This window comes from Panthera tigris, chromosome C1 (assembly GCF_018350195.1).
Source record: "Panthera tigris isolate Pti1 chromosome C1, P.tigris_Pti1_mat1.1, whole genome shotgun sequence".
NCBI classification, from domain to species: Eukaryota; Metazoa; Chordata; class Mammalia; order Carnivora; family Felidae; genus Panthera; species Panthera tigris.
The window spans coordinates 97,092,456-97,116,767 of record NC_056667.1 but is presented as its reverse complement, the minus strand read 5'-3'; the positions used below and the strand labels follow the sequence as shown (position 1 = coordinate 97,116,767).

The window sequence follows — 24,312 nt, the reverse complement described above, 5'->3', positions numbered from 1 at the left end:
AGTATCTGATAAAGCACCTTTGTAATTTTGCATGCAAGTCCTTTACTTACAGATGTCTCACTATCATACCAATTTAAAGAATACTAGAGTTTTAAAACATATAACTTTAAAACATATCTCCTTTCTTAAGGAAATCCTTTGAATTTGAGGATATTCAGCACTTTCGAAATCGGAACTCACAGAAGATTCATGAAGAACTTGGAAGAAATTCTGGCTCAGCACTTTATTATACACAGTCTGAGGACAATATCTATGAGGATATCATATGTATGTGTCCACAAACTTTGCAATTAAATTTAATGAGTATGTATTTGGTGGTGGAGCTCTTAACTATAGGATGGTATTTTGTTTTATAACCATGCATATCTTGCTGGGGAGAGGGCCAGGGCGGGGGGGAGAGGGAGAGAGAGAAAGAATCTTAAGCAGTCCTCACGCCCAGTGCAAAGCCCGACACAGGGCTTGACCCCACGATCCTGGGATCATGACCTGAGCTGAAATCAAGAGTCAGACACTCAACCAACCAAGCTACCCAGGTGCCCCTAGATATTTCTTTTTAATACGGTAACTTTAGTCATATAAATTCTTTTGTTCTTGAATGGTTTTTACAGTTAGTTTAGTGGACTGCTCAGTTCAGAAGTAGATGTTTAGATATAGTATTTTGAGAATGCTTTTAGCTCGGTTAGATGCCTGAGTGGTCTATAAACTTAAAGTGCCATTGATTTTGAGACCTACATCCCTATAGCAATATAGAATACGAAGCTGAACATATTCAGTCAGTTCTTTATTTCTTTTCCTAGCTGTAGTCACTTTGTTTCCATTTAACTACGTTTCTCTAAACTTTTTTTCCCATTATTTTTTAAGATCCCTCCAAAGAAAATCCATATGAAGATATTCCAATACAGCCTTTGCCCATGTGGAGATCCCCTTCGGCCTGGAAACTACCGCCCCCTAAAAGTGCTTTCAGAGCACCAAAGGTATGACCAAAGAATTAGTGTAAGAAAACATTAAATATAATTAATATAAGAAAACATAAGAATCTTGTTTATGATCTCCACAAAAAGATTAAAATGGTTTAACTAGGGCCAAGATGAAGAGGTTCTGAAATACGGGTTTTGTTGGTAGTGGTGGGTTTTTTGTTTTTTGTGGGGGGTTTTGGGCAGCACACAGCTTTTTGTGTGCTTTGGTTTGGGGGGACTTTTTTTGTTCATTTACTAGCAGTTCAGAAAAATTAGAATATGAACACCTTTAAACAAGCCATGAGCTTTTCGTTCCACTGTAGTTAACCACAGCTCCCCCTTTGTCTCATGACAGTCTGTGGCCTAAATTACCTGTCTCATCCCTGAAGGCATTTGTCACCCTTGCAGGCAAAGGCTGCCTGAGTTAATGAGGACTCTGAGCGGTTGTTTTCTGGAAATTTGATTACCTTGTAGTAGAATTTGGGATTAGAAGCCTGAGGAATGTCTTTACAAATGGTCAAAAAAGGAATTATGGTATCCTCAATTGAGATGACTTTAAAGACAAGATAAATCTTTTTCTGAAATAACTTGGCCTTGAGAACATAGGCATTACCTAGATGATCTTACCCTTACTGGTACATCTTCTCCTGTTTTAGCTTCCTCCCAAACCTCAGTTCCTGCACCGGAAGACTATGGAACTGAAGACCTCCCAAGCTTTTTTACGGTCAAAGCTCACAAAGGATACCACTTTGCCTGTCACTTTAACGGAATGGAAGCTTTTCCGAGCTGGAGAAGTTGCAAACAGGAAAAGGAAAAATCTTCCAAGGGTAGGGACTCCAGTACTTTAATTCTTTGACCCTTACCTCATTTCCATAAATGAGAATAAATAAACTTTAGACTGGAACGAATCCTAGGTTAGAACTGATCTATTGGGATGAGAAGATTTGGAAAGCGGCCTCAAATTTTAGGTTTTTGCTCATGAAAGAAAAATGCGTGAGTGGCTTTTGCCAGGGTTTCTCTATGGATTTGGAAAATTGATTTTAGATGGAGGGTTCACTTCATTTACCTTAGTTCTCATTAAAATCAGCTGCCTGTGTCAAGGAGGCACTAGAATCTCCTATAAGAGGACATTCAACGATGCTGGCTTCAGTGTGGTTGTTCTCACTCATATATATAATTGCTGAAGGGAACCGTTTTGTGCCTGAGTTTACAGATTTTCAGTAATAACAAAATATGTACCTTTAATTTGGGGCAAAAATTTCCATTCAGCGGGAAGAGAAAGGAAATTTGACTCTTGGGAATAGAAATTATTAGCGATTACATTAAATAACTGATATCTCTCTCAAGGGGGAAAAGGCAATAAATCTAAATTATGTTGACTATTAGAACCAAATATTAGCTATTGGAACCAAAATGAAGACACTGGGATTATTTGTAGACAGATACATGTTTTTTAAGACAGATATATTTTTTTTAAGGAGGGACACTTCAGAAACTGCATGACAACATTTTTAAATGTTTATGTTACTTGGTTCTTCTGTAATTCAGAATGTTTTCAGGGTAACTATGTAGAAATGAAAAAAAAAAAGATCATTTAAATAGTCTTCCTTAATCCCATCTGAATTAGCAATATGTATCCATTTAGCACACAATTTTTGCACCTGATTTTAACATTAAACAAAAGTCACAGCTGTTTCTTGGTTTAGTAACTGCTGATTGGTTCCTTGGGAAATATTCTGTTCCACAATACTTTAATTCTTCTGATCTATTTCCTGCCCCTCCCTCCTTAATATGTGAAGAGTTAAAGACACACAGTTTTAAAAAAGCACTAAACAGATCTCTGTCAGTGGAACCAAAAAATCCTCAGCTGTTTAATCTCCTGTGTATGGTGAAGAATATGTAAAATCAGATGTTTAAAGAGTTGCTGGGCATTCTACAGTAGTCCCCTGATATATCATGCTGGCACGACAAAGCAGCCTCCCACATGCCCGGAGACAACAGATCATGTGTTCACAGGGGTGAGAATACAAACACAGAAGGAACTGCATTTAAGATATTGTCCTTGGAATGACATTAACAAAATATTTGGGAATAATAGATTGTAGATTTTAATGAGATTGAAGGAAATTTGCAGTTCTTTTAATTTCATGCCTCAGTATTTTAGGTAATGTGGATCCCCCAAGTACTCAAAGCTTATTCCCTTTCTGATTATGGGTGATACTATCCAACTTTCCTTTTCTAATTTTTCCCCAGTGGTCTTTTTGAGAAGTGAGGTGGGAAAATATGACCATGAACTCTTACTCTTGACAGTCAGGCAGGAACAAGCTGTTAGCATTTCTACTGCGACCCTCCTTGGATTAAATCCTATTAGGATGTTCTACTTGCAAATCAGATTTTGACTTCTCGGTATCTTCAGCAACAACATTCCATCAGGAAAGCAGTTTTCATTTACTTCCCCTTTGATGACTGGAGCTATCCCTGGAAAGGAAACTGGTTTCATACTTTGAAAATCACTGATCTAGTCCATATGCCTGTTCCCCACCCTTCCTCTCTTTCCCCCCTGTGAAAGCCTGTGTGGGATTGTTTGCTACAATAGATTTCCTCATGTCTCATATTGTCGCGTCAAGTGTGTATAGCAATATGGTTTCTACCATTCCTTAGGAAGAATATTCTACAACATTTCCTACAACCACAAGGTAACTCTTCCTAACTCGTAACCAAAATTTCCATTTTATTACTTTATCTCATAGTTCTAGAACAGATAGTTCCTTTCCTTTATAATATTTGAGTCTACTTTTGAGTATAATTTTCAGATGCTCATTAATAACTATACTATTTTTGTTCATTATGTCCCCAAAATACATGTTTACTTTCATATGTCTTTCCTTATAGCCCCTAACAATACCTTTTTATGTTGGATTCTCTTGTTTTTTTACAATGGTACTATTTAAGAACACTGGTAATTTTTCACTTGAATGGCAGCTACAAAAATCTTTAAAAGAACAAACGCATCCAAAATGTGGGAATAATCTGCATATTGGAAGCACATGTTTCTCACATGTTATTTTTCTTCTGCTGGACTGATTCACTGCCTATGGATTGCCAGGATTGCTGGAGAAACAAGGACAAAAGAGAAAACAAGAACATTCCTCTCAAACTTTGTTGGCTCTTATGTTCCTAACAGTTGTAATTTGAGGCATTAAATATATTAAATCAGGATTAATAATTAAGAAAAAGCTTGGAATTTTAAGAAGAAAGAGAAATAAACATGGAAAACTAATGAATTCCTCTTTTTTATTTTTTTAAGTTTGTTTATTTAAGCAATCTCTTCACCCAATGTGGGGCTCAAATTCACAACCCCAAGATAAAGAGACGCATGCTCTGACTGAGCCAGCCAGGCCTCCCAATTCCTCCTTTCAAAAGTGGCTGTTCACTGGGGTGCCTGGGTGGCTCAGTCTTAGGCTAAGTGTCTGACTTTGACTCAGGTCCATGACCTCACGGTTTGTGAGTTCAAGCCCTGCATTGGGCTCTGTGCTAGCCTGGAACCTGCTTCAGATTCTGTGTCTCCCTCTCTCTCTGCCCTTCCTCCACTCATGTTCTGTCTCTCAAAAATAAATAAAAACATAAATTTTTTTTTAAAAAGTGGCTGTTCATCAGCTTGATTTTTTCCTCTTTTTTAAAAAAATTAAAAAAAAAATTTTTTAATCTTTATTTATTTTTGAGAGAGAGAGACACAGAGTGCAAGTGGGGGAGGAACAGAGAGAGAGGGAGACACAGAATCCGAAGCAGGCTCCAGGCTCTGAGCTGTCAGCACAGAGCCCGATGCGGGGCTCGAACTCACGAACCATGAGATCATGACCTGAGCCGAAGTCGGACACCCAAACAACTGAGCCACCCAGGCGCCCCTGAAATATTTTTTTACTTGAGTATTGTTGACACATATTTCCTCCTTTTTAAAAAGTTTTTTATTTTAGAGAGAGAGAGATAGCACGCATGCACAAGTTGGGGAAAGGGGCAGAAGGAGAGAAAGAATCCAACTCAATCCCAGGCCCTGGGATCATGACCTGAGCCAAAATCAAGAGTCAGACGCTCAAGTGACTGAGCCACCCAGGAACCCCATCTTTCCTTTTTGAACCCTACTCTGTGTATGTGTGTCTGTGTTTGCCGGTGTCTATCTGTCTCTTTCACACACACCTCCCAGCAGCAAAGAAAAAAATTCTGAGTAATGTTTTTTAAATGGAACCTGGTTTTCATCCTAAAGCACATTTGAGAGCCTCCTATTTTTATGACATTTGTAAAATAAATTGTAATATTAGTGCTCCCAGTAGCAAAGAGAGTATTTGCTTTAACAAAAGCTTTGTCAGCGTGATTATCTTTTTGTGAAGAATTCCTGGGAACAGAAATAACTGAGCCTTACCCCACCTTCCAAGTGGAAGGAGTATTCTGCTTCCTACTCTGGGTGATAGGAAAGGCTTGGTCAACAAATAGAGTGCATGGGACACCTGGGTGGCTCAGTTGGTTAAGCGTCCAACTTTGGCTCAGATCCTGATCTCACAGCTTCTGAGTTCCAGCCTCGCGTTGGGCTCTGTGCTGACAGCTCAGAGCCTGGAGCCTGCTTCAGATTCTGTGTCTCCGCCTCTCTCTGCCCGTCCTGTGCTCATGCTCCGTCTCTCTCTGTCTCTCAATAATAAATAAACATTTAAAAAATTAAAATAAATGAATGAATTTTTAAAAAACAGAGTGAAATAGGCAAGTTTCTTGCATGTTGTGATGTGGAGTGACAAGGAATCTCTCTAAGAGCCTGTGCTGGGTCCTTCTGGAAAGAAGATAGCCTTTCCTCCTTCTCTACCCATGTTATATGGATTTTCTATTAGAACAACATATTACTAAAGATCAGTGTAGATTCAAAATTGAAAAAATGTCAAGGTTTTTACTTTTAAAAAGGATCTTTCTCTGAGTGAAAATCATTAGTAAATTAATATGAAAATTTGGTGTTGAATCTTTTAAAAAAAAAAAAAAAGGGGGAGGTACCCGGCTGGCTCCGTCAGTGGAGCATGTGACTCTTGATCTTGAGGTTGTAAGCTCAAGCCCCATGTTGGGCATAGAGATTACTTAAAAATAAAATCTTTATTATTTAAAAAATTTTTTTTAATGTTTATTTATTTTTGAGAGAGAGGGAGAGTGCGTGAGCTTGGGAGGGGCAGAGAGAGAGAGAAGCAGAGGATTCGAGGCAGGCTCCATGCTGTCCGCACTGAGCCCGATGTGGGGCTTGAACTCACAAACTGAAAGATCAAGACCTGAGCCAAAGTGGGACGTTTAACCAAATGAGCCACCCAAGTGTCTGGTGTTAGTTTTAACTTGTGCTTTGTTGGTCTTTTTTCAGCTCGTATTGAAAATTGCTGATATATTTGAGTCTAAGAGAGGGAAAAAGAGGGTAAAGTTACACCCATACACTGGAAAAGACGTACCTCCCTCAAAAGGTAAGAATTGTTGCAGCTGTCCAGAGCTACCAGCATTTGAGGGGAGAGTCATATAACTTAACATTTATGTAAATTATAATTCTTGGTTTACTTTCCTATCTATCCCACTTAAATATAACTTCTTTAAGATAAGGGATTATTTCTTATTCTTCCTCAAATCCCTGCCAATGAGACTAATTTTCATAGGCAGATTGCGTTATTTTATAATCCTACTTTGATTTATAGTCTCTTTCAGTATAGACTCTTTCAGTTAGACTCTCAGTAGAACCGAGAATATTAGGTATATAGAGACCACAGGTATGTGGCACAGAACTGGTAGTCATCTACTAAGTTCAGTAGTAGTTTCATCCTTCAGATGCCTAGATAAAACCTACATTGTCTTTTTAAAAAAAAAATTAATGTTTTTTTATTTTTGAGAGAGACAGAGTGAACAGGGAAAGGGCAGAGAGAGAGGGAGATAAAGAATCCAAAGCAGGCTCCAGGCTCTGAGCTGTCAGCATAGAGCCTGACGCGGGGCTCGGACTCACAAGTGGTGAGATCATGACCTGAGCTGCAGTTGGACATTTAACCAACCGAGCCACCCAGGAGACCCAAACCTTACATTGTCTTAATTAAGAAACTCCGAACATCCGTAGTGAATTATTAGAATTTTCTTAGCCTCATGCAAGATTCTTAACTTGGTTTTCTGACAAAGAACATGCAGAGTTTAGCAGTTTTTGTCAAGCGAGAAACAACAGCCAAGTCATAACCAGAGAAGAATGTTTCCTATTTTTGCCGACGTCCAAAGACAGAAATTTCTTAATTTCCCTTGAAAATCTGTTCTGCATTCCAACAATTACAATCTGAAAATAAAATCCTCCCTGCTCCAATTTGAGCCTCTTTCTTCTTACTCTAAAATCAACTAGTCACCATTTTAGATACAAGTTTCCATATTTTCAAAAGCAGTGATCAAAACATGTTCTAATCTTCTCTGCCGCAGAAGAAATCATTTTGGTTATTGCTGCTAATAGGAACCACTTACTGAATGAAGTAATAGATTTTCTACATACTTTATCTCATGTGTAACGTATGACAACACTAGGACGCAGGGACTGTCCTTATTTTACAGAAGAAGAAGCTGAGCCAGTGGAGGAAGTGTCGGTTTGCAGAAAGGAGCATGGTACCATGAAGTCCTACCCTTTTCTGTCACCAACAGTTACTCGCCATTTTTCTCATAAATCTTGATTTTTAGCAGTTTAATGATTTCTCCATGTGTTTTTTTTTTTTTTTATCCTCGACAAGGATATTGTCAAAGGCTTTTTATGTGTATATTTCAGAACTAGGTACAGAAGATGAAAACTGGTGCCAGCTATTATTCTGGACCCTTTTAGACTCATTATCATTAATCTTCTAAATAGCCTTTGTGGCAGACATTATTGTCAACTGTTTCTAGATAAGGAAATAAATTGTAAATTGCAAATTATGTAAGATTTCAATACACTGGGGCCAGGACAAATTCTTATGAAACATTACCATTTTCCTAAATTAATAGCAGTCTACTGGCAGCTACATTCTCGATGCTTATGCTGCACTAAGTAGGTTCTTACTGATCTCTTACTTTATTTGTATGTCTTATGCCTTATGGATTAGGAACATTTCGGTAAATTTGGCTCTAAGATACGTTTTGAAAAGCCAAGTCTTTTTTTCTCTGTATCGTTATTGAAAAAAACTCGACAGAATGAATTGCGAACTTACAACAGTCCCTAAATTGTAACTCTTCCCCACAAGTGTGTTTTTCTTTTGCAAGGCTCAAAGAAAATATGCATTTACCCAGCCTCTGTAACCAACTCCTCCTGTGGGCCTGAGGAAGTTGTCTCATGCCTGAGGATCTCTTGGCTCCACAGTTACATTTTCAGATTTTGTTTTCCTCCTTAAGCTTTTGTCTGTAGATCAACAATGACTGGTAGAACCAGATAATTGTATTTACCTACTCTGTCAGTACATGCTAGGTTTTACTGAATCTGTTCCAACCTAAACATTTCTTAACTTTTAGTTATCAGTTGTTACAAAATGATTTATTGCCCTTCTTCAGTTCTGTCATTATAATTTTGTGTGTTGAAGTCACGTGTAAAAAACGGACAACCTATTTCTTTTTTGATCCCTATAGATTCTAAATAGATTTTCCTATGGGCTTGTAAGCAAGCCCCTTAACCATCATTCAGTTTCTTGGAACACGGATCATCAAAACCTACAGATGTGAATAGAGGAAAGCCACCTAAATGAGCTTTTGTAGGGTCTCTTCCAGTTGTATTACTTTTCCTTCCTTTCCCCTTTCATTTCTTTCTTTCCAGACACTTGATAGGCCCCTAAGAAGTGCCTGATGCTAAGGACACAAACAGGACTCAGGAGCTCACAGTGTTTGTTCCTTCATGCTGAGTAATACGCCATAGCTCCAGTGTGCTTTCTATCATGGTGGTTAATTTGAAGTTTAAAGCCTATAAGATGGTAGCTACACTTGCAGTGAGCACAGCATAATGTATGCACTTGTCAAATAGCTATATTGCACACCTGAAATGTATACAAGAGCATGTGACTATTGGCCATGAGTTCAAGCCCCACATGAGCATGGAGCCTACTACAAATAAATTAATTTTTAAAAATATTTTAAGTTTATTTATTTATTTTCAGAGAGAGAGAACACAAGCATGTGAGTGGGGGAGGGGCAGAGAGCTAGAGGGAGAGAGGATTCCAAGCAGGTTCTGCACTGATAGCGCCTGATCATGACCCAAGCCAAGATCTAAAGTCGGACACTCAACCAACTGAGCCACCCAGGTGCCCCTAAAAAAGTTTTTTTCTAGTAAAAGAAAAAGGGGGCGCCTGATAGGCTCAATCAGTAGAGCATGCAACTCTTGATCTCAGGGTGGTGAGTTCAAGCCCCATGTTTGGGTATGGAGCCTACTTAAAAAAAAATTCAAACCCCCAAAACCTATACAGTACACAGTATTTAAATAGGTACTTTTTCTGTTACATGTCTTATGAGGAAGCAACATTTTTTAACATTCTCTTATTCCTTATCATAAAATTTAAATGAGCACAGCAAATATTAAAATAATGTAGAATGAGAAAAAAATGAAAACCCAAGGTTTCCCAAACCTCCTACTACTCCCAGAAAATTTTATGCACATGCAAATAGTTTTTTCTACCCAAATAGTTTTTTTTTTTTTTTTAATTTTTTTTTTTCAACGTTTATTTTTTGGACAGAGAGAGACAGAGCATGAACGGGGGAGGGACAGAGAGAGAGGGAGATACAGAATCAGAAACAGGCTCCAGGCTCTGAGCCGTCAGCCCAGAGCCTGACGCGGGGCTCGAACTCACGGACCGCGAGATCGTGACCTGGCTGAAGTCGGACGCCCAACCGACTGCGCCACCCAGGCGCCCCCAAATAGTTTTTTTTTTAAGAGGAGTGAATAATTCAAGTGTGTTGTTTATTTATTTTTTAAATGTTTATTTAATTTTGAGAGAAAGAGAGAGTGCTCGTGGGGGAGGGAGTCACAGAATCCGAAGCAGGCTCCTGGATCCAAGCTGTCAGCACAGAGCCCAGTGCGGGGCTCAAATCCACAAACTGCGAGGTCATGATCTGAGCCAAAGACGGACACTCAACTGACTGAGCCACCCAGGCGCCCCTACCCAAATAGTTTTTTATACCATTCAGACTTTGTATATATTGCTTTAAATAAAAAAAAATTAATTAATATATTTCAGAGCTCTTTTAGTATCAACACATAATAGACATTTTGATTGTTTCACACTTTATTCAACCTATGGATATTGAAGTTCTATGTATATATATATTTTTTTGCTCTTCAAACAATGCTGCATTATATATCTTTTTGTATATAACTTTGTATATTGGTAAGAATACAGCTGTAGAATCAGTACCTAGCATTGGACTTAACCAAAAAATATGTACATGTAAAATTTTTATGATTTCTGCCAAATTGCCCCACAGATTATAATAACTGCTTATATTTCTACGGACAGCATTTGAAAATGACTTTTTTGCATAATCTTTACTAATATTGTGTTTTATTAAAGCTTTTTAGTTTTTCCCATGGCACGGTTGAATATTGTAGCTTATTTATTATTTTAATTTACACTTCTTTAATTTTAAATTTGGACAGTTGTCATGCTTATGGAAAGTTATAAATCTTTTTCTATAGATTGCCTATTCCTACCCTTTATTCCTTTTTCTGTTGTGCTATAATTTTTCTAATTCATTTGTAACAGCTATTTGAATGTGAAGAAATGTATCCTTGTGTCTGCAATGTGTATTACAGTTATTTTCCCCGTTTATCATTCACCTTTTGAATTTAGTAATTTTTATTAGGGAGAAATTTCCATTTTTATATCATCAAGCTTATATATTTTTCATTTATGACTCCTAGCCTTGTTTTTCTTGCTACAGAAAGTCCTATTTGTGTACTTAGCATCACACACCCCTTAGTAACCTCTGGAAGTGTCTGGAAAGAAAGAAAAGGGAAAGGAAAGCAGGTTACAGAAAGATTTTTCCCTGTCTGTGCAGTTTTAAATTATGCTTTAACTTTTCAGACGTAATCTAGGAATTTTTCATTCACTTGTTCACAAAGCTGTGTGTATAAGTGTGTGTGTGTGTGTGTGTGTGTGTGTATATGTGTGTAAATTGGCCATGTGGCTAGCACTGTGGTGCAAAATACCCCCTTGTAAAAGCATAGCTTCTTATAACCAAGGTACTTAAAATCTGGGGAAAATAAGAGCAGTTCAAAGCAGACTGAGTACTGTAAGAATTCGGAGTAAAGGAATGCTGAATTTGGCCTAGAAGTAGCTTAGAAGCACCATAAAGTAGCTCAGATATTTCTCCGTAAATTTGTGTGGTTATCCCTCTGACCCCCACATGTTCCTTTTACTCTGAATTCATGGTTAGTTCTGTGTTGAGGTTTTTATTTAGCCAGGTTGGTGTCTACCTTTGATATCTTGTTTGGGAATATAAGGACAAGGACATGAATGTAGCAATAGAATCTATTCTGAGCCAGACTTCTTAGAATCAGGGATGAGCTGAGGAGGGAGGTGGGGTGTGGGAAGGAGCTAGAGTAGATTAGTTGCCCCTCTGGTCGTGAGCGGCTGTTTTCTTTTGTGACTGCCCTACCCTGTTGTAACCAGGTGGTCTGGAGAACGGCTCAGAGTCTTTATTACCCCTGACTCCAGGGCTCCCGGCCCATGGAGACTTTTACACTGTTCTCATCCCCATGGACTCCCTACTGTCGGACAAGACAAATAGAAACTCTTTCTCTCTTTTCAGGTGAAACCAGTGGGAACGAAAGTGATGCTGAGTATCTGCCAAAGAGTGAGTGAGTCAGTGGGGCTGCTCCCTTTCTCGTGATGATCATGGTCATGGGTGGAGTAGCACCTGCCTTTGGGATTGAGCATGTTTTTCCCACATTCAGCTTTATTTAGTGGGTGATATTTTTATGATAAGACCTGCTGAAATTTGGGGGATTAAGCAGTACACTGTTAGATGTTCGACAGCGTTAAAAACCTCCCGTGGTGGAATGAGGCAAACAGTACGGCTCTTAAGATGGAGTGTTCTTAGGGGAGCAGCGAAACTGCATGTTCAGACATAGGTGCAGGAGTTTCCCAGCAGCCAAAACAGAGTATGTGAATCATCCTCTGAGACAAATACATACCATTAAATATCTAATTTTTCATAATCACTCAAGTGTACTTATTTAACTTTGACATCTCTGATACTGAGATAGGAAATATCGATCTATTTCTCATTCACAGACATTTACTTATATTTCAAATTATTGTGCCGTTTGCTTTCTACTAGCACATAGAATCTGCCGTACATTTTTTGACTGTATGTGTTCAGACATATCATGGTCTCTGTATCCTTCACGTAATGGGTTTTCATAGCAAATTATATAGTTCCTGTTTCACTGACTGACATATCGAGGCATGGAGACAGTCAGAGACATGAATTGTCAAAGCTGAGTGTAGGGCAGTTCTGAGCCTGATACTCGGGTCTTATGATTAATAGTCATGTGCTCTCTCCATTGGCCTGATTGCTTCAGGTGTTTGATTCTGTAGCCTTACTAAGGTGAAACTTAAGTCATCATGAGGTTCAGCCTGGATGTGTAAGGATGACAGCTAATGCCGTTGCTGCTGAGAAACAGGACGTAAAATTTTCTTGATTTGAACTGAGCTTTGCCTAGAGCACTAAATGAACTGGATAATTCGGGGGAGCCATTTCGAGATGAATTTTGAAGTGTTCTTAATATTTGATCCGTGGTGTAACTTCTTTTGGGGGCAGAGTGTGTCACATCGCAAAAGAGAAGCAAACAATTAGTCAGAGGCTGCGTCTTTCGATCGTGGCTCAGAATAACACATCATCAAATCTCTGGGCCACTTAGACTATTTCTTCTGCAAGTTCTGCATTTCCTCTACAGGAGACTACCCCACATTGTCCACAGTTTGGAGATAAATGAGAATAAAGGATAAATGCTAACCAGTTTTGAGTGGAATTTCTCATATTTAAGTAGTATGCTTCCATAATTTCATTCTTTTGAGAAATAGTCTATTAATAGGTGTCTTCTTTTGGTTCATTTTTCCCCTCTTGGATTTAACACCATATATTGATGTAAGCATGTGTCCGTTGTGAGTAATATATGCCAAGGAGAGAAGGGTAAAAGGCAGTTTTTTTAATGTGAGGATAGTTTTTATTTTAATTTTATCAAACTCATCCTTTTGTGTACTTAGCCTCTGTAGGACTCTGTTCTTTTATCAGATCTTCCCCTCAGCGTGTACACACACACACACACACACACACACACACACACACACACACACACGTGATTTCATGGTCCCAATGATGAGGGAAACAAAGGCAAGAGAAATGCAGCTTAAAGTAAATTTCCTTACAGCCTGCAGCCCACTGATAGACACCTGAAACATGCAGAGCGTGGCCTTCCTCAAGGAATTCATGGCTGCCTTCCTGCCTTAATGTTTATGTTTTATTAAAAACTAAAAGTAGAGGCACCTGGGTGGTTCAGTTGGTTAAGCGTCTGACTCTTGATTTTGGCTGAGGTCATGATCTCACAGTTTGTGAGTTCGAGCCGCACATTGGGCTTCGGGCTGGCAGTGTGGAGCCTGCTTGGGATTCGCTCTCTCCCTCTCTCTCTCTGCTCCCCTTCCCTCAAAATTAATAAATAAACTTTTAAAAAACTTAAAAAAAAAAACCTAAAAGCAACCTTATCTTGACAATAGTTACATCTTCAGGGTCCTGGAAGACCCTGCCTTCAGCATCCGGAAATTCCTTAGAAACTCACTTCATCTCTATCCCCCCTCCCTCCACACACTCAAAAGTATATAATCAGTCTCTCCTCACAACCCTAGTGCAGCTCTTTTTGCCCACGGGTCCTGTGCCCATGCTATAATAAAACCTCATTTTTGCACCAAAAACGTCTCAAGAATTCTTTCTTAGTCGTTTACTCACGAACCCCGCTTCATAATTTCATCACCAGCCAGTGGCATCTGTTGTCAGGCCAATGCTTTTACCTGACGTTTTCCACGTATCCTGGTGTTACGCCGCGGAAGCTGGGAGAGCACAGAATATGTGTTGGGACGCACCTAGAGTATCGGTTGGGACACCGCGGGCTCCTGGGTGCTTGTGAGACTCTGTACTTGTTCCCCAAGTATGTCATAGCCCTCGCAGGGCTGTGTGGCAGACGTCGGTTAGTCAGCACTCCGTCAGCCATGACTGGGTGAAGATTAGTCCATATGGGTCATGACCTCTGGGTGCTGGAGGGAAGACGGGGCTACAAAGGAAAAACAGTGCTCCCTGATTTCATTGCAGACCGCCACAAGCGCTTAGCCCAGCTCCAGCAGTCTTCCAAGAGGAATCCTCACTACCAGACCTTAGAGAGGGATCTTATTGAATTACAGGAGCAGCAGCTCTTTGAACTTTTTGTGGTGGTGTCCCTCCAGAAGAAGCCATCGGAAATAAGCTACATTCCCCAGGTCATACAGCAGTTCCCTGGCAAGGTAGGTGCAGGGAGACCAAGAGGCATCCAGGAGTGTTCTCGTGTCTCTGTGTTTTATCTCCGCTCTTCTTTCTATTGTGATCTCAAGCAGCTTTTACTAACACTGTACCTTTTGTAGGATCTGGTAAGTGACTCTGGTGACGTCTCACGTCTGGCCTGAGCTGCAAACAAGGGCAAAAACTTATTATCCAAATTGTTTATTTATTTATTTATTTTTTGCTCTGCTGTTTACTAAGTGCCCTTTAGCAAGTTGCAAAACCTCAGTTTTTTCATTCTTTTTTTTTTTTAATGTTTGTTTATTTTTGACAGAGAGACAGAGCATGAGTGGGGGAGGGGCAGAGAGAGAGGGAGACACAGAATCTGAAGCAGGGTCCAGGTTCTGAGCTGTCAGCACAGAGTCCGACGCAGGGCTCGAACACTCAGACCGTGAGATCATGACCTGAGCTGAAGTCGGACGCTCAACCGACTGAGCCACCCAGGCGCCCCTCAGTTTTCTCATTCGTGATGAGGGGAACAATAAATATGACAGAACAGGGTAGCAGTTTAGAGCATGGACTCTAAGCCAACTCTCTGCACCTGCCACTAATTAGCACTGTGACTTTGAGCAGTTACTTAACTGCTCTGTGCCTTGGTTTCTTCGTTTGTAAAATGGAGGTAATCATAGTAATGTCTATCCCATTGAGTTGCAGTGAGGATTAAATGAGCTGTATAAGGCACTTAGAATAGTGTCTAGCATATAGTCAGCACTATAGAATGTTATCCATTATTAGTGAGGGTTTAATAAGATAATGTATTTAAAGTGCTTAACACAGTCCCTGGCACATAGTAAGCACTTCATAAATGGTAGCTATTATTAACAAATATTATTTGATTTTCTCTGTCTTATGCATGAGAGGGCATAACATTAAAAAGCAAACAGAAACCCCACACTGTAGATTGAGAGAGAAACCACAGAAGAAAACAAAAAGTTTTATAGTTTATTTTGTATTTAATTTTTCCTGCTTTTTGAACAACGGGTCCACAGTTTCATCTTGCAACTGTGCTCTGCAAATTATGTAATGAACCTTGGTAAGGCGTGATCCCTTTAAATAGGGAATCTCCTCACTCTCCATCTTAATACTTGGACCATGTCTCTTATTTAAGTTATCTGCTCAGCTGCTTTAGGACTTGAGATTTAAACCCCCACTTATGTGTTTCACCAAAAAAAGCTAGTGGAGCACAACTGTACTGGAATGGAATCTAAGAGACATTTCCTGCATAAGTTCTCATTAGAAAAAAAAAAAAAGTGCTAGGGCACCTGGGTGCCTCAGTTGGTTAAGCGTTTAACTTTGGCTCAGGTCATGATCTCGTGATTTGTGGCTTTGAGCCTCGCATTGGGCTCTGCACTGGCAGTGCGGAACCTGCTTGGGATTCCCTCTCTCCCTCTCTTTCTCCGCCCCTCCTCCGCTTGCTCTCTCTCTCTTTCTCTCTCTCTCTCTCAGAAAAAAATAACCTTAAAAAAAAGTGCTCAACAACATTCCTATTGTAAACAAAACTGTTTAATTTCTTATAAAATTCTTCAGTGTAGCCTGAGAGCCACAGTGTCACAACACTGAACCATGAAAGTCTAAAATGATGTAATGCAGATAGTCTTGAAGAGTCCAGTTTCCCATAAAGAGAAGCTTAATTTTTTTTTTTCCGATTTTTCAATCAGTCTTACCTTTGCAGAAATCTCGAGGTTGCAACAAAGCCTGAATTAACGGGCTCAGAGCCAGATAAGGACCCAGCTAAGTCTGGCAGGGATTCAGGGATGTTTCTAAGCAAATTACTTAGCATCCTTGTGCATTAGACTCCCATAAGTTAAGGAGGGAGAGAGCTGACCAAGTCTCTCTTGATTGTGTTGTGGAAAACCGTAAATGAAGACGATTCCGAGTCATTTAACAATGTAAAAATAATAGAAGATGAGACAACTGAACTTTTGTTACAATGCTTTTCCGTTTCTGAAGAGCTAAATGAATGTCTAGGTGACTCAGAATGGCTGCATGTTTTGTTTCAGAAATTAAATTAAAGGATTAATTTGTATTAGTTACATGAGGGTGCTATGGCTATAATAGACTTATTTTCTGCTTGTTTCCATACTAATTTTTAAATGTCTTTTGGTTTAACTAAATTTAGATTGTTCTTTTAAGTATGATACCAGACTTGCACACAAAGGCCTTCCACGCTAAAATTTTACAGGAAGTTGCAAACTAGTAATTAGTTAGCAAAGATTATATGCTAAAGGAAATGATTATATATGGGATAGATTCTAAAAATAGTATCTTTTCTTTTTTTTCTTTTCTTTTTTTTTTTAATTTTTTAACGTTTATTTATTTTTGAGACAGAGAGAGACAGAGCATGAATGGGGGGAGGGTCAGAGAGAGAGGGAGACACAGAATCGGGAGCAGGCTCCAGGCTCTGAGCTGTCAGCACAGAGCCCGATGCGGGGCTCGAACTCACGAACCGTGAAATCATGACCTGAGCCGAAGTCGGACACTTAACCGACTGAGCCACCCAGGCGCCCCAAAATAGTATCTTTTCTAAATAACATTCAAAACACCTTTGACTATTGATCAGAGAGTATCTGGCACTAACTGGGCTTTTGCTATCAGTGTGCTATAGAATAGGTTTTTATTTTATGTCCCATGATTTATTAAAATATTGGGTTTCCACTAGTATGTGAATCCTGAATTACGATTCCACCTCTAGACTAGAAACTATTTTCAGCCACTCCTCTTACATCAGATTATAGGATTTCCACAAGTAACCATTTCTATGTCAAAATAGGATTCTTTATTCTTAGTAACCGTGTTCTCAGTGTATTTTCAGTGATTACTGGCCTTGGCCTTCCTGTCGTGTGAAACAACACAACACTGTGCTGAGATGACTACTTAGGCTTATCAGAGACGTCTTTTCCCATGACTAGGCTGTTTTGTATATATAGTCTCTGCTTACGTAGAATATTAGTCACCTATAAATGTTCCGTTTTTCAGGGTGATCATGGCTTTAAGCAGTCCAAAGACACTGAAGAGAGGCTCAAAGTTATCCCCAAGTTTTGTTTTCCTGACTCAAAAGACTGGGTGCCAACCTCAGAACTCAAGAGGTAAATGGGTTCCTTAATCTGATTTCTCATTTTTGGAACTGCAAAAATAGAATCAGAATGTTTGAAAAATGGGTAGAGCCAGCAGTTAAAGCTATGTGGACACTGTAGCAGGTCAAGGATGCAGTGGGAGGAAAGGAAGAAACAGAATTAGAACATTTCCTATGTGAGTTCAAAAAAGAAAAACATGGAATGGTTTCAGTGTCAAAGGGAAAACGAGTTTGAGAAGCTCTGCAGTTGGCCAGTTCTGCGGGGGGAAAAGTTCCGTTTTATGTACAATCAGAAATGCCACCAAGTGGACAGAAAAGGAAAAAGGACTTGGGCTTAGGGACCCTACTTAGGAGGTAAAACAGCGGTGTCTGCACCTTGTTCCTCCTTCAAGTTGACGGAAGCCACAGCCCAGATTGTACGTTCCCCTGCGGAACTTGTACAAAGGGAGGATCCAGATTGGGAGGTGTGAGCATATTGAGAAGGGAAGATAAGGAATTTCTTCCTGGTATCTCGAGGGAACTGTGTTCAATTAATAAACAGTTATCTTCCCTGAATCCTGCTTGTAAGTAGATAACTGCTCAGTTCAGAACTGTAATTATTGACCGTGCTATTTAGGCGGAAAAGCGTGATTCTGGAACCGTGTCACATACAGATAACCTGCTGGAGGAGAGCCTCGGCTGTTGCCTAAGTAGCTGCTCTGCCTTTCTGCCTCACGTTGCCTCCAGTCTGAGCTGCTGTCTCGCCTAACCAGTTTGGCCTGATGGCCACTCTCCTCTCTGAACCATCAATCCTGATGGTCTTAAGCTGTCAGGTGCACTGCTAACTGCACAAGCAGCTTCTTTCATAATGGCCTGGCCGCTCCATAGCTGGCTTTTCTGCCCAATGAGTTATATGGGTTTTTTTTTTTTTTCTGGAACATTTGGGAAATACAGAGGAATAAATAAAAAGCGGAAGTTATAAGTCACTGGCATTCTGGCACTCAGAGATAATAACTATGTTGGCATATTCCCTTTCAATCTTTGTTTTTGGCCATATATAGATGTATGTATTCACTGCTCAAATTTGGATTTCTTTGATTTTTAATGAATTTCTTTCTTGGTCTTCTTTTTATAAACTATACAGATGAATTTCTTTCTTGGTCTTCTTTTTATAAACTATGCAGATCTTTTTTTAATGTTTTTTGAGAGAGAGAGAGAGCACTCAAGAGTGGGGGTGGGTAGAGAAAGAGGGGGAAAGAGGATCTGAAGCGGGCTCTATGCTGACAGCAGAGAGCCCGATGTGGGGCTCGAACTCACGAACTGTGAGGTCACGACCTGATCTGAGGTCAGAGGCTTAACTGAGTGACCCAGGTGCCCCGCTCTGCAAATCTTTTGCTTATGTTTCCGGTGAGGAGCTGATAATTTTCCTAGCAACTTTTATAGTTAAGGATATAACCCTTTGCCAATCACTGTTCCATAGGACCTCTCGGAACTAAATAGAATTTGGAAGGGAAAAATACCTTTCCTAAATGTTAGACTCTATCAGATATTCACTAAAAGGAAAATAGGCTTGATTAATAGCTAGACTGGGTAAATAAGAAAGTAAAAGGCAGTGGCATCAAAAGGTCATTCTGTACTTTCTCTCTCACACATACAGTGTCAGGCAAGATATTCTCAGGCCTGGACATTCTTCCTCAGGAGGAGGGTGGCTTGCAATAAATGTGGTATTAATGCCTCCTCTTACATCACAAAATGACTGCTGTTGGACACTAATTTTAAATTGTTTGTTCTGGGGCGCCGGGGTGGCTAAGTTGGTTAAGCGTCTGACTTCAGCTCAGGTCATGATCTCACAGTTTGTGAGTTCGAGCCCCACGTCGGGCTCTGCACTGTGTGGAGCCTGCTTGGGATTCTCTCTCTCCCCCCTACTCTAAACAAACAAACTTAAAAAAATAGTTTGTTCCATGAAGAATGTAATAATTAGTTGTTTAGATCTCACCTATCGACTATTTTTTTTCAGTGAAACATTCTCCTTTGTCTTAACTGGTGAAGATGGGAGCCGCTGGTTTGGTTACTGTAAGAAGCTCTTGGTAAGTACCAGGCTTGTTCTACAGGCAGGGCTGGCCAATAGAGTCCGTAGTAGAGTCCAGGGACACCTGGCGGGCTCAGTCGGAAGAGTGTGCAGCTCTCGATCTGGAAGTCGTGAATTCGAGCCCCATGCTGGGTGTAGAGATTACTAAAAAAAAAAAGAAACAAACAAAAAAAGAAACAATAGAATCAGACTAGGAACTTCAGAAACTCTATTTCTAGATGAGTTTGAGGGCTGCATAATCACCCATGTATTAAAGAAGCTGCATTAGCTTTAACTAGTAAGAGCGAGGTTGGAGTTAGCAACGAGTGTCCCAGAATAAGAAGGGTGTGGACTTCTTTTATTACTTGTGTGTTTGTAATAGATGAAGAAACCAATGACAGAGTGGTTAAATATCAGCCTGGGTTTATTCAAGGGATGGCGTGAATTAAGCCATTCGCGGGAGCTCTGAGTTACTTGCTTCTTGTTTAGGTGCTGCCACTAAACCTGGAATAAATCATGCTATCATTTTTTTTAGCATTTTCCCATCTAGCCTTGGTTCCTACTCTGTACTAAAGAGTACCAAGAGAGTATTCATAGTTCAAATTAACAAAGACTTGTGCCGCGTCATTTTTGCTTTGATGTGTTTTGTTTTAGCCAGAAGGCAAAGGGAAGCGACTCCCTGAGGTGTACTGCATGGTTAGCCGCCTGGGCTGCTTCAACCTTTTTTCCAAGGTGAGTGCAGAATGAGCCCTGGGAAAGGTGCTGTGCTTCCTGGGCTCCGAGTACGTTTTGTTTCTGATGATTTCACTGGGCTATGTCTTGTGACACGGACTCCAGCATACTACTTTAGGAAGGGTTCTCAGTAGTACATTAGAGCCACAAGTTTGAAGGTTTACATTCGTCTAGACTAGACTATGTTTACATTTGTCTAGTTTACCGGAGTCACTATGTTGTTGCGTCATCTCATTTTGATTTGCCAAACCTCCCAGCTTCAAGGTGAACTTAGCCCGAAGCTTACCTTGCCTCGTGAGTCTTTCCCAGACCCCAAACTGCAAGATATCACAGTCGGTGTCCCCTTCTCTGCCCCTACCGTAGGGAGGTGGAAAGGAGCTCCTCTTCTAAAAATAAGTGGATTGATTTGAGTAACTTTTCTTGGAGATATAAAGATACCCCCAAGAGATACGAGGCCTTTAATGAACTTTTTTTTGTTGTGGAAGCTTATCTGTCTTAAAATCTGTTGGTGTAATTTTCAAGCTTGTGCACCAAGTTTGGTAGTTCCTTATGTGTTTGAACTGAGTCCCTAATAAAGTAACATACGTTGCACGTGCAGATTCTGGATGAAGTGGAGAAGAGAAGGGAAATGTCTCCAGCCCTGGTTTACCCATTCATGCGAAGTGTCATGGAAGCTCCCTTCCCAGCTCCTGGACGCACCATCACAGTTAAGAGCTACCTCCCTGGGGCTGGCGATGGGGTAAGTTAGCTCATGTTGAAAAGGCTTGATAGCCACCAAAAAGCAGGCCTTACACTAATAGGCAGAATTTCCAGAAGCCTCAGGGCATAGATTTCCCTTTTCCATAAACTGTGCAGAATGTGTTTTAGTACCAAAAATCACTGGTGAAATGGCCAGTTGTGAGACATTGTGAGTTAGTCCAGTTGTGAGATAGTCGAGCCGTCTAGGAGCTAGAGGTTTTCTGCCTTTTGTAGACTGAGCCCTGTTTGTAACAATAGCGGTGTGATAAATGATGATTATACATGCTGTTGTCTGGTAAAATAAAAGGTTTTACCAGAAACTTACAGCGTGAAAAGAAGTTATTAGGGGGCACTGGCTGGTCCAGTCAATAGAGCATGTGACTCTTGAACTCAAGGTTATGATTTTGAGCCCCATGTTGGGTATAGAGATTATTTAAAAAAAATAAAATCCTTAAAAAAAATAATTAGGTGTTAGGTCTTGGGAGTAGCTGTAGACAGCTTCACAAACTCTGTAGCAAAACCTTTTTCCTGAATTTCCCCTGTAAAAGAATGACAGGATCCATTAAGGGTGTCATTATAGATTGTTTTCCAACCTGAACTCCCCTGATTCGAATTCTTTCATTTCAGTCTATTGAACTCTGCCGACCACTGGATTCCCGACTAGAACATGTTGACTTTGAATGTCTCTTTAAGTGCCTGAGTGTGTGCAATCTCATCCGGGTCTGTGCCTCCCTCCTTTTGGAACGGAGGGTAATCTTTGTTGCCAACAGCCTAAGGTGAGAAATTTGTAAAATATGTCACTTCCTACTGGTATTTCACTTGTTTTTGCTATTTTAAAATTTGGGCATTTACGAAAACTGGAGGATCTCAGTTACCTAATGCCATAGTGACGTGGATAATTCCAAATGGTCAGTAATCCAGAGCTATTTGGCATTAGGCTATAGCCGTCACTTTGGGATTGCAGTGAATTTATCTTTCTAAATGTGTTTTACTTAAACCGTTGTTAAAGGTTCATACTGCTGGAATGAATAAGTCATGGGATAAAAGGTACACCATAGGGAATATCGTCCATGATACTGTAATGCTAAGGTTGACAGGTGGTCACAACACTTGTGAGCATAGTATAATGTGGAGAGACTTGGAGTCGCTATGTTTACACCTGAAACCAATGTCACGTTGGTGACACCTGAAACTAAGGTAACATCAGTATGGCGTGTCAACTATACTCAAACAAGAAATTAGTTGGCATTCCTTTATCTAAGTACACATTAACTTTGAGCAATATAAATTGTGGGGAAAAGCTGGTTAAGACTAAAACTTTTCTGTGAATTAAGTTAAAAATGTAAACAAAATGTCAAAAATTAATGAGTCCTCACAGAATCGCTCATCTGTGATCACTAACCGGTGACAGGTAATTCTGTAACATCCCATCTGAACCATTCTCCTCCACCTGTTGAGTGCGTCACACCGTTTCTGCTTCCTTCTCTGGCCAGCACCCTGTCAAAATGTGGCCATGCTGTGGTTGCCACACTGTATCCGTTCACCTGGCAGCATACCTACATCCCGGTCCTACCAGCATCTATGATCGACATCGTGTGCTCACCCACTCCGTTCCTTATTGGAATCCTGTCTTGCTCCTTACCGCAGCTCCAGGACCTCCCCATTGAAGAGGTGAGATGGGAGAAATCGTACCTGTGGAAAAGACAGGGCACTGACAAATGAAAACAGATTGCCTTTAAGAGTGTTGGAGTCGTCATTCGTATTAAAAGGCAATATTCATATACTATGCCGTCCTATTTTTTGTATCTTTTTATTAAAGTGAGAAAAATTCCATAGTGCACATGAATCCAAAGTTGTGGTGGTGCCATGGGCTCGTTCTTGTGTTATTCCGAAGGGCAGGTCTTTTTGTTTGTTTTAAGTCAAACACAAGAGCTACTCTGGGTTAACTTAAAAAGTTGTTTTAAGGGGCGCCTGGGTGGTTCAGTCGGTTGAGCGTCCGGCTTGGCTCGGGTCACAATCTCATGGTTCATGAGTTCGAGCCCCGCTGCGGGCCCTGTGCTGACAGCTCAGAGCCTGGAGCCTGCTGTGGATTCTGTGTCTCTCTCTCTGCCCCTCCCCTGCTCGTGCTCTTCCCTATCTCTCGAAAGTAAGTAAACATTTAAAAAAAATAAAAAAAAATTGTTTTAAATATAACACACATATAGAGAAGTGTGGTCAAAACAAAATGAATTATCACAAAGTGAATGTTTACGTAAGTCACATTGGAATGGAATGGAAACATCACAGCGGTGGAGACAATGCCACCAACACCTTGAAAAGTCTCCATCAGGCCACCTTCTGTCACTGTTCCCTTCCCACCCCCATGAAAGGTAACCACTGTCTTGACCGTTATGGTGTTCATTTACCTGTTTTTCTTTATAGTTTTACATCCTACCCATTTATTCCTAAACAGTATAGTTCAGCTTTGTCTGGTTTTAAGCTTGTTATAAATGGACTCATGTGCAGTGTATAGACATATATTTTATCTGGCTTCTTTTTTTTTGTAGCCAAATATATTACTTTTTATTATAATTACTTCTTTTTTTTTTACTTTTTTATTGTTTTTAAATTTACATCCAAATTAGTTAGCATATAGTGAAGCAATGATTTCAGGAGTAGATTCCTTAGTGCCCCTTACCCATTTAGCCCATCCCCCCCTCCCACAACCCCTCCAGGAACCCTCAGTTTGTTCTCCATATTTATGAGTCTCTTCTGTTTTGTCCCCCTCCCTGTTTTTATATTATTTTTGTTTCCCTTCCCTTATGTTCATCTGTTTTGTCTCTTAAAGTCTTCATATGAGTGAAGTCATATGATTTTTGTCTTTCTCTGAGTGACTAATATCACTTAGCATAGTACCCTCCAGTTCCATCCACGTAGTTACAAATGGCAAGATTTAATTCTTTTTGATTGCCAAGTAATACTCCCAAGTAATACTTCTTTATCCATTCATCCATTGATGGACATCTGGGCTCTTTCCATACTTTGGCTATTGTTGATAGTGCTGCTATAAACATGGGGGTGCATGTGTCCCTTCAAAACAGCACACCTGTATCCCTTGGGTAAATACCTACTAGTGCAATTTTTGGGTTGTAGCGTAGTTCTATTTTTAGTTTTTTGAGGAACCTCTGTACTGTTTTCCAGAGTGGCTTCACCAG

At 40.1% G+C, this 24,312-nt stretch overlaps 1 protein-coding gene across 3 annotated transcripts in view; it reads left to right on the top strand.

Moving 5' to 3' along the window:
* DENND2C (DENN domain containing 2C) overlaps positions 1-24,312 on the top strand; it is an 89,135-nt gene that overhangs the window by 51,256 nt on the left and 13,567 nt on the right. For all 3 annotated transcript variants that reach the window (XM_042993779.1, XM_042993777.1, XM_042993778.1), the window contains exons 3-14: positions 131-267; positions 862-974; positions 1,613-1,783; positions 6,340-6,436; positions 11,751-11,795; positions 14,307-14,494; positions 17,505-17,614; positions 19,598-19,667; positions 20,303-20,380; positions 20,979-21,119; positions 21,746-21,894; positions 22,612-22,789. In XM_042993779.1, coding sequence (XP_042849713.1) covers positions 131-267; positions 862-974; positions 1,613-1,783; positions 6,340-6,436; positions 11,751-11,795; positions 14,307-14,494; positions 17,505-17,614; positions 19,598-19,667; positions 20,303-20,380; positions 20,979-21,119; positions 21,746-21,894; positions 22,612-22,789 — 1,477 coding nt within the window. The remainder of the gene's footprint in view (positions 1-130; positions 268-861; positions 975-1,612; positions 1,784-6,339; positions 6,437-11,750; positions 11,796-14,306; positions 14,495-17,504; positions 17,615-19,597; positions 19,668-20,302; positions 20,381-20,978; positions 21,120-21,745; positions 21,895-22,611; positions 22,790-24,312) is intronic.